General features: G+C 32.7%; 1 protein-coding gene across 1 annotated transcript; it reads right to left on the bottom strand.

Annotated features, from left to right (window-relative positions):
- Positions 1 to 740: 740 nt before the first annotated feature.
- On the bottom strand, positions 741 to 15,085 carry LOC140448228 (uncharacterized). Its single transcript, XM_072541337.1, has 3 exons — positions 14,847 to 15,085; positions 8,192 to 8,390; positions 741 to 2,563 (listed from the first exon to the last, which is right to left on the bottom strand). Exon 3 carries the CDS (start codon positions 2,432 to 2,434, stop codon positions 977 to 979), a length of 1,458 nt encoding a protein of 485 aa, XP_072397438.1. The 5' UTR covers positions 2,435 to 2,563; positions 8,192 to 8,390; positions 14,847 to 15,085; the 3' UTR covers positions 741 to 976.
- Positions 15,086 to 15,940: the final 855 nt, after the last annotated feature.

Here is a 15,940-nt window from a genome sequence, read left to right as displayed (position 1 = left end):
AGAATGAACTATGAAAAAACAAAAACAATGAGTAACACCTCACAGAATATAATAATAAAAATACAAAATAATAAGATAAAATAGGTTTGAAGCTACATATATATGGGACAACATTTACAAAGAAAATCAGACTGTAGAGATAAAACATCTAACATGATTGACATTTGGAAAGCTAGCTTTCATATTAACGAATCATAAATATCCGCAATACCGTAAAACAATACCAATGAGTCCTACCAGTGATAATATACGGATGCCAAACATGTACAAGGACACATGTAAAAGGACAAGGTCTGACATGGATAAAGTAGAGAAAACCCAGAGAGCGATGGAAAGGCGAATGTTGTGAGTAACTTTAAAAGACGAAAAGCATAACGAGTGAATACTAAATGCTACAAAGGTGAAAGGTGTTATAGAAAAAGCAACATACAAAGTGGAAGTTTGTAGGTAATAACATCAGGCCGAAGGACGGTAGATGGAACAAACAAGTGCTGTACTGGAGATCCTGAGAATCAAAACGACCCAAAGGAAAGCCACAGATGAGGTGTACAGACGATTTAAAGAGATATGTCGGTCCAAGATGGATGAATATCGCAATGGACAGAGCAAAGAGGAAGTCAAAGGAGGAGGCATATATCCGAACTTGGATATAAAAAGGGCTAGATAGGTGCGGGGTAATATATCACTGTTAAATGCTTTTCAATAAACCATAAAGACAAAAATCATATTCAAAGAGCATGTACATTAAGAAAAAAACTTTTATTTAAAAATATCAGTCTTACAAACAGTCTTATATTAAACATACCTACAACTTAAAATTATTATTTTTGCCAACTTGATATTAAAAATAGGTAAGTAATTTACAAAATTTTAATAGAATTTCTATCATTGCTGGCGATACAATGGCACATATCCTAATCTTACATTTTGTTTTATGATAATTTTCACATAGATAAATCTTCTCTAATCACAGGACTTAACAGGAAGTTTTATTAATCTTAGACATTGCTTTTACATTTTTGAGATCAGCAACACTTAAATATTCTAATATTTTTTGTCTACATTCAAATGGCAAAGAAGGAACAAATTGTTCCATGACTGCATCAGCTTTTGCTAACAAAGTAATAATATTTTGACCTCTTTTAATATTAAAGTCTATCACAGGTTTAATAGTCATATATGATGGGTAGTGTTCGATATATATGTCAATATTTTTGATATCCTTTTTTATATTTTCATGACGTAAATAACGGACCATTTTATTGGGGTTGAACGAATCCAAAATTAATTGGTGTAATGAAATATCAAAATTCTCCATGAAATGATTTTTCATTTGATAAATTTCAAGTTGACAATCTTTGTAATATGTTACTAAATATGGAAAGAACGGTTGCCAAAATATTTGATTCATGAGATCAATGTAGTCATCAAAACGTTGATTGAGGAGTAAAAGAAATTTTATGATCAATTTTGAAGGCTCAAAATATCCCCTTGGTCTCATCATACACAAAGATTTTAAAACTGCTAGTAACCCATATTTATTGTCGTCGTATTCCAAATGAGCACCATTGTTAATCAAAAGTTCTGCAGTTTCTGGATTGCAATATTTTAAGGCAAAATATAAGGGCGTAGCTCCTTCTGGTTCCGTTTTTCTGTTAACGTCTGCCCCACTTTGAAGTAGATATTCAACTATTTCCATATTACCATACCTACAAGCTGCATGTAAGAGAGTGTAACCATTTACTGTCTCAAAATCTACAGGTATCCCCTGTTTAAGAAAAAAGTTGACTACTTTTATTTGGTCACTTTCTGCCGCCCGGTGCACTGGACTGTATGCATTAGATTTAGATTTAAGTTTGCAGATAGCTTTGTTCTCTAAAAGCATCTGTATGCATTCTACAGAACCGGCGGTAGCAGCTAAATACATTGGAGACCAACCATAACGATCTTTACCATTCAAGTTAGCTCCCTTTTTAATTAGAAGACATAAAGCATCGGCGCTACCATTCATTGCAGCCAAATGAAGAGCAGTCCTGTTGCAGTTATCTTTTTTATGTATATTTGCTTTGTTTGAGATCAAATATTCTATCGCTTTAGGCTTATTATATAAAGCAGCGATGTGTAAAGGTGTCTCTCCTGCATTATTGACAATATCTACAGACACTCCTTGTTGTAAAAAATATTCTATGATGATAGGATGTCCACCCTCCGCAGCAGTATGAATTGGACGATTTCCAAAGTTGTGTTTACATTTAGCATAGATATTTGCTCCATCTTTTACTGAATTCCTAACTGCGTCAATATCTCCTTCACTCGCTGCAATATGTATACCTGTTCGATGCTTTCGTTTAGAAACTTTGTCTTTTGCGAAATATGTCGTAATTTTCGTAAATACTACTTTTACAGCAAAATAAAATGTGGTTAATCCAAACATGTCTTCCTAGTCAAATAGTCTAATTTTTAGATGGAGAAATGTGTGAACTTGTAACGGAATTGTATCTAATGTTCTACAGCTCAATGTAAGGGAATTTCATCTACTACTTATAGTTGCTTCAATGGTAACCTAAAAAAAACACATGAAATTAAAAATTTTGTAAGAAAGAATTATTTGTAAACAAGAAAATGTAAGTTATCTAAAACTGTTGCACGATCTTTGTATAACTCAAACTCACATTGATAATAAGTTGCCATTCAAAAAGTGGCTGCAAATATTTTTAATTCAATTAACCCTAGAATGCAAAACATGAATGTGAGAGACTCAAGCGTACATTTACATCTTGTAAAATGTGATTGAATTCATTTCATTGCCTATTTATTAATGCGTTTGTAACGATAATATTTTGCCTACCATACGGGGCAGATTTTGGGGGTAGAAGATTGGGGAATAGAAACTATGGGGGTGGAGATAGGGTAAGCAAAATAAACGTTACTTATGCGAACGGGCACTCAGGGGTTAGTTGGAGAGCTGGGGTCGTGGATAAGTAAAAGATAAGGGGGTTTGGATTGGGGCAACTACCAGAAAAATGAAATAAAGGGTCATAAATCTCTTGGGACAAACAGAATGAAAATAAACCGGAAACACCTCAAGAAATTTAATATAGAGCGCCACTTGAGGTGCCTAATTATACCTATTACAACCAGCTAGTTGTAACTGGAGATATAATTATTAAACCTAAAAAAAAATACATATCTTTTTCAAGTAAAACTCAAAAAGGGTTAGTTAAAAAGGAATAAACAAAATGTTAAAAAACAAAATTTAACATTTATTGTGTCTTACCACAAACAGTTACAAAACATAGAGAACACAAGAATGCTCAAAAAAAATACAAAATATTTCCACAATAGTCGCAAAATACAAAAAACCTACATGCGTTCTACTGATTTACAAATTCAGGAGATGCTACAAAAACTTACTAATGATACTGACGTATAAACTGTGGTAAATATAAAAATTTTTACAAATAAAAAAAAATATCCTTTTAAACAATGAAAGCAATTATTACTTTAGCAAAAAAATGTCTGTCTTTACTTTAAAATTTAAAACATTAAATGTTACCATTTTTCACTAGTAATTTTGCACTCAAACTTCTGAAAATCAAACAGGAACTTACTGGGACAACAGGAAACCATTTCCATAATCTGGAACGAAGATCTGACGTAGATGGAGTTGGATCAAACAGGAAAATGACAACAAAACTGGTGGGACATCCTATATACTGCTTCAAAATTTCATCAGTGTACTACACAAATCCCCCAACTATTAGGATACACTAACTACTTAAGGCTTTACTGCTACATACTTCTACACAAAAGGGCCAAAAACAGGAAAACATTCATAGTTCATATAAGTTGAAAATAAACAAACAATTGACAGGAATTAAAACGCAGAAGATTCCATTTCTACGACGTACCAAAATTATAAGGCGACTTCGAATGAAACATTAAAAGAAAATGCTGAGAAAGTACACATCTTTAAAATAATAAACAACTCTAAAATGGTTTATATCACTTATACGAGGGGACTTCAAAATAAAATGCTACACGTTTTTGACATGAATGACTGTTTGTTAGTACACAGTAGTAATAAAAATTTAAATAAAATACACAAAAAAAGTTTGTAGAGGATGACCGCGACGCTTCGGTACTATTCCATTACTCATATTTATCTATTACCTAAACTGTAAAGATAAGAAAGAAGGAATTTAGTCACGTTTTGAAGTGTCAAGATATTAGTAGTTACGCTGTCTGCTTTCATAGCTTTGTGCAAGTAACTGCACCACTTTTGGAAGAGTTTATTACTTATTCAATAGTTTTCATCATAAGTGGCTCGACAATCCGTTGTGGATCTTGGCCTGCTCACAAAGAAGTCGCCACTCTTGTCGATTCCTGGCAAATTCACTCCATCTTCTGATCCTTAGAATCTGTAGGTCTTCTTCCACATCTACAATCCATCTCCTTCGTGGTCGTCCTCTGCTTCTTGTGCCCTCTGGTTTTGAAAATGTTAATCTCTTCGTGTATTCGTGATCTGACATCCTAGCAATGTGTCCAGCCCATCTAAGTCTCTGCACTTTAACGAATTTCACAATATCTGGATCGGTGTATAACTGATATAGTTCGAAGTTGTACCTTCGACGCCATAGCCCATTTTCATTTACGGTCGGCCCCAAAAATCTTTCTAATGATTTTTCTCTCAAAAATACCAAGAAGTCTTTCATCATTTTGAGATAAGGTCTACGTTTCAGCCCCATATATCAAAACCGGTCTTATTAAGGTCTTGTATATATTGAGCTTTACTGCACGTTTTATATTTTTATTTTTTATGTGTCTGGAGACCGTGAGCAGTTCTGTTTGCTATTGCTATGCATCTTTTTATTTCGTACCTTGTCGTGTTTGTTGCGTTTACTAGCGTTTACTTATCCAAGATATGTGATTTTCTTTGACTTGCTCAAAAATATGGTTGTTAATTTGAATTCTCTGTTGGATATTTCAGGGGTTTTTAAAAACCAACATATATTTGGTTTTTCCTCGTTTACCACAAGTCCTAATTCACTTGCCGCGCCCGCAAGCCTTGTTTTACGAATGTCTAAACCCAGCTCACGTCTCCTGTCTATGGGTGAACAATCCAACGCTTGGCGAATTCTGCTTCGCAATGATAGGAAGAGCCGACATCGAAGGATCAAAAAGCGTCGACGGATGGTGTGTATATATGTTATATTAATGGACTTTTTTAGAATCTGCGTATGTGCTTGAATTTGATGTATATTTGACTTTCCAGCAGTAAATCCGCATTGCTATTGACCAACAATATCCTTTGTAAAATGTTTTAAGTCTTTCAAACAATACATTGCCGAATATTTTATACGCAGATGCTAACAGAGTAATGCTTCTATAGTTCTTACACTCCAGTTGATCACCCTTTTTATGCAACGGACATATTATTCCTTTTAGCCACTCTTCTGGTAGCAATTCATTCTGCCATATAAGTACTATTAGTTTATGGATTGCTGTAAAAAGTTGATCACCACATTTTGGGGCTTTATTGTCTTTGAATTTTAGGATGGCATTTGACACTTCTTCTTTTGTTGGGTCTTCACTGTGTAGTTGACGCTGTAGATTTTGTTGATTTTCTATGTTGTAACCTCCATCAATATCGTTTATATTTAGATGTTCGCTGAAATGTGCGCATCTGTTAGGCGAGAAATGAGTTTTTATTATGTAGTATTTCACCGTTAGTGTCTTTACAAATTTTTAATCGTGGTTTAAATTCTCGACGGCTATTATTCAATTCAATAGTTTTATCCACCATTTTAATTTTTACAAAAAAGTAAAATTTATTTTATAAGTGAGGTAGTAAAAGATTGATAAATATTTTTTCCTGGGCTAACTTCTTAGGAAATTTATTTTATTTGAAGAGTGCTGTTACGAGACAGACTTCTGAGTTTTTGCAGATTATCAAAACAAAAGTAGTATACAAAAATTGTATTTTAAAATTCAAAAAGTTGTCTTAAAAGTAAAATACGATATAATTTAAGGCTAGCATTATGGCATCCTCAAGTAGAAAAAGATCCGTTCATCCCACCGATGATAATTCTGAGGAAATTTTACTTACGGGGTTTAAGGAGGATGACAACGATTTCATAAATAGTGAAACTGAAGTATCGGAGGCTGATCAAAAATACGAGCAGCCTGAAATATACAAAGATAGCTCAGACAAGTATTCCGAAAATTCTTGGAGTAGTTATGATATAAACTTGAATCAAAATAGTTCAACAATTGAAACATCAGGTACATTATTTATTAGCAAAAATAGCTTTGAATTAAGATCCACGCTTCTTTACAAGGAAGAACAAAAATCCAAAACATAATTTGTTTCACGGCGGGACAGAAAGTAAGAAACGAAATGTCGTTTCCGAAAGATGCTTGGAATAAATTTGTGAATGCTGAAATGGCTGAAAAAATTATAATATATACCAATAGAGAAGCCATCCGAGTATTGGGGGCCAAGGGAAAGGTATGGTGAAAATTTGAAAAAGACGAAATTAACGCATTTTTTGGCCGGCCGGTATCGAGAAGAACTAGGATACCCCTGTCAGAGAGTTGTTCTTAGATAAATCGCCAAACCCACTGTATAAAGCTACAATGGCAGTAAATCGTTTTGAAAATATAAGATGATTCATTCGATTTGACGACCGAGGAACGCGTTCAACTAGGTTTGAAACTGACAAATTTACTTATGTACGACATGTATGGGAGTTGTTTGTGAAACAGTGCCGAATAGTTATGGTATCAAAAGAGAATGTAACCACTAACGAACAGTTACTTGTATTTAGAGGTCGTTGTAATTTCATTCAGTAGATGCCATCGGAACCTGCAAAATATGGCATTATATTTCTTTGGCTTTGTGAAAGTGAAACAGGATATGCAGTTGATGGGCAGATACTTATGTCGCCAACCTGGTGGAAATATTCAATAAAATGTAGGGGAAAATTTTATAAGGTAGTTGACAGTTTCCATACAAAAATCTGGTCGCAACTTGACAATTGACAACTTTTTTTACTAGCATCCCTTTAGTACATCATTTACTGTCTATAGGAATAACTGCGTTGGGGCATTATAAAAAAATAAGAAAGAAATTTCCTATGAATTTCAAGCTTTAAAAGAAAGATACGTTCTTCTTCTATTTTTTGATTCAATGATAATTTGACTTTGTTAAGTTACGTTACAAAGAAAAATAAAGCTGCCATTCTTCGTAGTTCAATGCTCCATGATCAATCTGTAGATATTGAGAGTGCAGCAAAGGAACCCGAAATTATCAAATTTTACAACAACAAAAGGTGGGGTTGATCAAACGGACCAGATGATCGGTAACTACACGGTAAAGCGTAAAACTAGACTAGACGTTGGCCTCTTGCCGTTTGGTACAACACTATGGATGTAGCAGATCTTAATGAGTTTCTCCTTTATACATATAAATCAAAGCAAGATTTTGCTGCAGGAAAAACAAATAAAAGAAAGTTAGTTTTACCATTTATGAAAAGAAGAGATGGAAACCCTAAACTTACAAAAACCATCCGAAGACATATGTGTAATTTGATCGAGTTGACTCAAGAAACTTTAGCGATGGATAAAAAGAGAAGATGTTCCGGGTACCCCTCACACATTGGAAGAATGAGCACCCAAATTTGTCAGAAGTGTAAGTGTCCAATTTGCAAAGAACACATTGTTTTAATATGCAAGAATTGTATTGAGTAATTCCTTACCAGGTATTTATTATTTGTTTATGCTTATATTAATTATTTTTATGCCTAAAATATTACATCATTATAAATAAATAAATATTAGACAACATTTAAAGAAAACATCTAATTTAGTATTTTATTTACAAAGTGAGTCTGCGCGATTCATGTCATGCCATAACGTAGAAACATTTGCTTATGCATCTTAGGATTAAGAGTAATTAATTTTTGAACAAACATTTTGTTTCGTTCATTTATTTTTTAAATAAACACGCTGCTTATGACGTATACGCTGTTTTTTTTTATATAAAATTAACATAATTTTTTTCTTAATGTGATGATATAAAGTTGCCTGAGAAAAAAATGGTCGCAAATTATGGTTGTCAGCTAGCAGTGTAGAGTTAGCGTAAAAAGCATAAAGCTTGAGTATTATTGTTATTTTAGTAAATACTTACCGCTACAGTTTAGAAACAGTAGAATTTGTAATTTTCTTATATGTTGCACTATAATTGTGATTTTTGACCAGAAGGAAGACGAATGTCCTGGCTTCAACATGTAAGAACTTGGTTTGCCATTCACTGGATTGTTCCATACAACAGTCAATAAAATGTGAATTACTATGATAGCCGCGAACAACCTCAACGGATAGGCACCCTAAAAACGTATTTAGCATTGATATAATATTTGATTCAAACAGGTTTTAATTGTTGTAACTTAACATGTGTAAAATAAAAAGTAATTAAAAATAAATCAATGTAACTTCATCAAACACTTATTCTCGAATACCAACTTTTTTATGAGACAATTTACAATTTACTTTTTATGAAAGGTAAATGAGGTGACATGCCACGAAAAGAAATTGAGAACTCTAAAAGACTAATAATTATTCTTAATCTTTTAATCTAAGATTTCTTAATCATTAGTATCATCAAATCATCATGGACGAAATAATAAGTACAAAAATTGAGTAAAATGAAACGATACAAAGTGGCTGAAAATGAGATAAACATTTTGTGTTACGCAGATGATGAAGTGCTCAAGTGGGCAAAGAAAACAATCTGCAAATTCCATGAAAGACAATAGACAATCTCAAAGTAACTGGGGTAGTTGAGATGATATAACGCGATGAATCAAAAAGGACATTTTTCACATTTGGTCCCGGTGAACATAGCCTCAAATTAGCTGTCAATTAATTTTCACACAACGAAATATTGCATTGGCAGTGGTGCCATGTCCTTATAATGTATATGTTAAATGCAGAGATATGTAAGAGAGATGCTTTGGTTGAGTTTACCGAAAGTACAAGCTGATGATAACTGCAAATGTCAAACATAGAACAAAAAATTTTGGTTCAGCAGTATTGACATGTTTTTATATTATACAATCAGCCGTATGCTTCAAATATAAATAGATAAATCTTTAGAAAGGTACATTTTGATTATATTATGTTATTAATTCTGCAATTTTTTATTTATATAAAACGAAAATGAGTAAGTATTTGTTTCTTTGAAGATTAATTGCAGTTAATTATTGGAAATTTTTTTGGCAATTGCCCTTTGACAGATTAGGTGATAGATTTGGCAATCGTCAAATTAGCAGTTGCCAGATGTTAGCAATTAATCTCGAATGCTATTGTTTCATATAAATTAAAAATTGCAGAATTCATAAAACAGTATAATCAAAATGTACTTTTTAAAAGCTTTGTCTCTTTATATTTGAAGCATACAACATATCCATTATAAAAACACCCCAACACTGCCAAACCGAAATATTTTATTTCATGGTTGACATTTGCGGCTATATTCAGCTTGTACTTTCGGTAAACTCAACCAATGCTTTAAATACAAAGAGAGAAAGCTTTTAAAAAGTGCATTTTTATTATATTATTTTATGGATTCTGCAATTTATATAATTTTTTAAGAGTGCTAAATTGTGATTTTTCGCCAGCGATAATCTCTAACATTTTGGGAGTTATTGCGATGGTTAAATACTGACAGTACCAGGTGATTATGAAGTGAAGGACAATAAAACAAGTGTAAATCCACTGCGAAAAAGTAAGATTCCGTGTAAAAAACAACACTGATAAATAAAAAGAAGTAAGGTTATATTGAAAATATCAACAAAACAGCTGGTTTTAAGCCGAAGTCAGAGACAATTATAAAGCGGTGATGGAATATTCACGCAAAATAGGAAAGAGGAAAACAGGAAGTTGGAACGATGTATTCAAAAATCCAAGAAATCGATTAGATCGTCAAAAAAAAAGTGATAGCTCAAACCCAGATATGCTAGCCAAATAATAAGCTTACTGAAAGGACTCTGAGGATATAAAGAAAATAATTAATCAACAGAAAAACAGTGGGAACCATGAATATACTAACTGAAGAACTGAAAGAGCTCAAAAAGAACAAACGAATTATCGAAAAGAAATGGGAGAACTAAAAATAAGTAATGAAAAAGCGATGGAAGAGATAAATCAGCTACAAAACGAATTAAGTAATACTAACATAATATAAAAAACTAGAAGGAGGGAAAGGAAAAAGAAATATTGTGATTCAAGGAATTCCAATTGACACGGATAATCCAAATATGATAAAGAATACAGTAGGAGGTTTCATAGAAAAGGAAATGGGAGTGAAGTAGAGGTAAATGATTCAAGAAAGCTGAGAGAAAAACCATGTCTAGCAGAGTTGGATAACAAATACGAAAAGTCCAAAGTAATGCAAAATAAAATGAAGCTTAACCAACTAAAGAAAAAAATATATGTAAATGATGATCTAACAATATAATATATGATGATCTAAATAATAATGGTTAGAGAGGAGAAAAGTAATGGAAAATTCACAAAAATAGGGTACCAGAGATACCCTATAGTAAACAATGGACTATGGAAATGAACAAAGAAAAAGGCCAATTGGAAAAAATAAAGGAAGTTATCTCAAAAAATTAGAATCATATGCAAACGGAGATGAATCGACAAAGAAGACACGGCAAGGAAAACGGACACCAAAAAAGGTAAGCAAAAAAACAAATTAATAAGATTAAAATAACAGAAGAACTAGTAAAAGCAGTGACTTGGAATATACGAGGATCCTACCGCGAAGGAATAGCATTTAATAAACGAAGTTAGGAAATATAAGTTTAATCTAGAAGCTCTACAAGAGATAAAACAATGAATATACGAGGATCCTACCGCAAAGGAATAACATTTAATAAACGAAATTAGGAAATATAAGTTTTTTCTAGAAGCTCTACAAGAGATAAAACAATTTGGATAGGGTAGCCAGGAAATAGACGAGTATGTACTTATCAATAGCGGAGGCAGTAACTAACTGCTGGGTACAGGCTTTATAATAAGCAAAAAAATTGGAAGAATTTTTTTCAGACTTTAAAGCAATATCGGTTAGTTTGTGCACCCTCAAACTAAAAGGTAAATACCATATTGTGAATATACATGCGCCCTCGGAGGAAAAGGGAATAGAGCTGAAAGAGTAATTTTATAGAAAATTAGATGAAGTATACGAGGCTATAATATCCAAGTATGATATGAAGATTCATCTAATACCAAAATAGGCAGAGAAGAAATATTAATGCCCACTATAGGCAAGCACAGTTTACATGCAGAGACCAACGAAAATGGATATTTCCTGGTGGGTTTTGCTAACGAAAAGAGACATAATAAAATGTAGGTACCACCAATGGAAATATATTTATAAGGGAAAAACGAAGAAAATTGCATAACAAAAGTGAGAACATATAGAAGGCACGATATGGACTCAAGACCACTATTTTGTTAGAATATGGATGAAACAATTAGTACCAAATGTTCAACAAATAGAAATTAAAATACGAAAGAAACAAGCCAATAAGATTACGGACGGAAAGTGAGCAAACGTTGTATGGACAAATTAACAACAAATTAAAGAGCATAGTGGATGAAAGAAGGATGTAGAATGTATATGGGGAACATTAAGAGATGTAATTAAAGAAGCAGCAAATATTTCCAGCACCAACGACAACACGAAGAAAAAAAACAAAAATAATGGTTTGAGGGAATGTGAACAAGAATTGGAAGAGCGGGGCAGGCTACGATAAAAAATGATAAACCAAGGTATAAGGGAAGCGCTGGAAAATTACATCGATCGAAGAAATTAAACCAAAAAAAGACTATGAGAAAAAAACATTATGAAGCTAAGCTGAATAATATAGAGGCAATCTATAAAAATAATCAAGTTAGGTACCTGTACCTAGGGATAAAAACTGAGAAACGAGGACTCCAGCCGAAAGCTTTACATTATAAAAAAAAAAACAGAATGGAGAAATGATTATAGGAACCGGAGATATTAGAACGATGAAAGCAGTAATTTGATGAACTTCTAAATGGAGCTGAACAAACAGATGACAATAACGAAGAAGCAATGGATCTAGCAAATAAAATACAAAACCAACAGAGCCCAGAACAAGCTCCAACTACTTATAAGCGAAATTCAGAATATTATCGAGAATTTAAAAATGAACAAAAGCCCAGGAAGCGACTGCATAACGGCTGAAATGACTCAATTTGGAGGACAGCAGTTAGCAGATAAAACCCAGCAATTAATTAAAGATGTATAGGAACAAGAAATACTACCTAAAGAATGAACAGAAGCAATACTATGCCCTATTCACAAAAAAAGGAAATATGGCCAAATGCCAGAATTATTGAGGCATAGCGCTGCTCTACATAGCATCTAAAATATTAGCTATGCAATCAAGAATAGATTGACAACAAAGGTTAATAAAAGCATATGAGACTTCACACTACGAGAAATACAGGCTGAAAGTGACGAATACAATAAAGAGACGATGGTTCTTTTCATTTATTTTAAATAGGCTTTCGATGGAATCAAAAGAAGGAAACTATTCACAGCACTACAAGATATGTATGTTTGTCCAAAGCTTATTAGAATGATAAAATTAACTCTCCAAAAGGCAGTGAGTAATGTCAAGATAAACAATAGTATAACAGAAAGCTTTAAGGTCAAAGAAGGAGTGCGGTAGAGTGATCCATTATCATCTATAATGTTTAGCATAGTATTAGAAACGGTTATAAAGGAAGCAAACGTTAAAAGTAATTATCATTTGCGGACGATTTGGTAATCTTAGCTAGAAGCAAAATGGAGCTGATGGAAACAGTAATGAAACGCGAAGAGGGGGCAGCAACCAAATCATTGTACATAAATGAAGCAAAAGCGAAGTATATGGAATGGACAAATAAGTAATGCGTTCGGTGGTAGTACACAACAATGACAACACCAAAATAACACAATATAAATTCGAAGAAGTTAAAAGATTTGAGTGCTGTGCAAAATAATCCCATCGAATGGAAAGGCGAAGCTAAATACTTGGGAGTAATAATGGACAAAGGATTAACTTTCAAACAACACGTAGACGCCACAATACAAAAATCCAGCAAAGCAAAAGCGTCAATAAGTGGACTCACAGGTAGAAGAAGTAATCTAAGAACGAAAACAAAGATATTAATAAATAGCAAACAGACAAGTAGGGCCCAAACCCTTGAGCACCAAGTGTCCATAGTGTTTCGATTCCTGTTTATACTCGAATTAATACATCTCGCTTCAATCAATTGTTGCACCCGAACATCATTTCAAGGGGTAAACAAGTCTCTCAGGCTGGGTTTAATTAAATTATTTGCTTGCTTGATTTGAGTACTTAGGAAATCTCTCTCACAAGAGGACCTAATTGTGAAGAAGAAGTACAGAAAAAGATTATGTCGGACAACCGCGCTATATATGCTCTCAATGAGTTGTTAGGAAGCAAATATGTCAAAGGACATACAAGATCGTAATAAGGCCGATAGTGACGTATGTTTCTGAAATATGGCAACAAAAACACCAAGAGTTGGTGTTCGGGAGCGGAATATACTGCGCAAAATCTTTTGACAGAAAAAACTCAAATCGGCATTGGATTAGAAGAACAAATAACGAGCTAACGGAGCTCTACCAAGAACCTAACATTAGCGGTAATTAGGGCACAAAGACCTAGATCTAGATGGTTGGGTCATGTGAAAAAAATGATTCCATTTAGAATTCCCAGAATTGTACTATCTAGTGCATTGGTTAACAAAGGCGAAGAGGAAGACCAAGCTTAAGATGGATGAAGTAAAATAAGATATGAGAAGGCTTAACATAACGAACTGAGAAAGAAAAACAACTGACAAAAGGGAGCGGAAAAGAATAGTACATCAAGCCATAGTGCTTACATATCATTTATTTTTAAAATTATATGACTATTGTTTAGTTATGCAGCAATAACTTTTTTCAATAAAAAATAAAATTAACTATTTAACTATTATATATTTTCTTTTGAATTACAGATTATCTATTATTATTAAGTCTATGAACAATTCGGGTAGAAACCGAGAAACTAAGTATTTGAAAGGGGCTAGGAGAGATTATAATAGGAACTTTCTTGCTCAAGGTCAAATAATTTTCGAAAGGCATACAATATCATTAGTCATTTATGGGAATTTTTGCTTTTGTCTATTTAAATTAAAGTGAAATTACTGATAAATGAGTTGATAATGAGATGAATAGGAATGTTGTGACGAATATATTTATATAGCCAAAAAAATTGTTAGTAAATAATAATAATAATACAGCAGTAAGTAATACAGCCTTAAATTTAAAAAAAATTTTTTTTTTTAGAAAACCGAGCTTTTGATAATGTTCATTATCTTTGTCACGGCGAAAATCAAATAGAAATCAATGGTAACTGCAAAGAATATAGACACATATGCGTCTATATTCTTTGGTAACTGTTTCGAATTATGATAAAAAAATATATCTACCATCAACATAATATTAAGCGTCTATATTCTTTGATAATATCAAAGAATATAGACGCTTATAAGGGTCTATATTCTTTGATAATAGTTTCCGAAATGTCTGTCTATTAAAATATTAGCTAGCTTTTTAATATATATATATATATATATATATATATATATATATATATATATATATATATATATATATACATATATATAATAAAAATAAATATATAACTATTAAAAAAATCCTTAAATTTATAAAAAAGAAACTTAACACTTACCAACGCTTGTTTGCAGACGCTGTGATTTTTTTTTGTCAGCTAATTGTTATCATTTTGGTTTTAATTGACATCACAACGTTCTAATTGCAGACCCTACTGTTCTAACGACGCGTAACACCGTGACCGTACTGGCTTTATGAAGCGAAGAACTGTTATCAAATTTCAAATGGTTCCATCCAGTACGCCTCATTAGGGTTGACGTCAGGGTCACCGCAGGGTAGCCAGGTAGTGAAGTTAGCTCCAGATTTCAGTTCTAAACAAATCCAATACACTTAATACAAATCGAGTAGTGGAAAATTCCTAGAATATAATATATTTTTGTTTGACCAATGGCGTACAAAAAAACAATTATCAAACCTAATAATAATGTTTTTATGTTATTTCCGTATTACAGTGCCAGTACATAAAATATATGTAAATAGAGTAGAGATATATGAGATTAGAAAAAATTAAATAACAATACAAAAAATTAAAAATAATAAAGTTCCAGGTTCAGATGATTTTCCTATAGAGTTAAATAATCACATCACAAAAACATTTGAACTGCTCAGTAAAATTTTTGAAAAGTGCTTAACAGAATAAATGATATTAAGTAAATGTTATTATGCTTACATAAATTCTATTTAAATACCGAGATACAGGACCGATTTTAGTAATTATCGAGACATTAGTACTACATCGTCTATTGAACATGAAAAAGCAAGAATACTTTAATGGACATTTGCAAGCCGTTGCAGAAATTAGGGATCGAAATGAAAAAAAGGAGTTATTACCTTCTGCATTTCATTCTATTAAGAAGTTAAAAAGACTGAAAAAAGGTATCACAAAATGTTATTAATGCATAAAAAAAGATTGGCGGAATGCTAACGAGTAAAAAAGAAGCAATTATAGGTATCATCTTCTTAACGTGCCCCATCCCTAAGGACATTGGCGATCATTATTGCCCATTTGACTCTATCTGCAGCCGTTTTGAAAAGCTCTTCGGCCCTCTTTTGCCTTCCATCTTTCCTTGTATGACCAGCCGCATCAATTAGTATTTCTCGTTTCTTAGTATGTGCCCAAAGTAGCTCATTTTTTTTCTTTATAGTGTTGAG

This window comes from Diabrotica undecimpunctata, chromosome 1 (assembly GCF_040954645.1).
Source record: "Diabrotica undecimpunctata isolate CICGRU chromosome 1, icDiaUnde3, whole genome shotgun sequence".
Taxonomy (NCBI): Eukaryota; Metazoa; Arthropoda; class Insecta; order Coleoptera; family Chrysomelidae; genus Diabrotica; species Diabrotica undecimpunctata.
The sequence above is the reverse complement of the archived record's forward strand: the minus strand, read 5'-3'. Positions and strand labels throughout refer to the sequence as shown.

What these genes read in the sequence shown, in the direction of transcription:
- LOC140448228 (XM_072541337.1), bottom strand. Translation starts at nt 2,434, where the DNA reads ATGTTTGGATTAACCACATTTTATTTTGCTGTAAAAGTAGTATTTACG.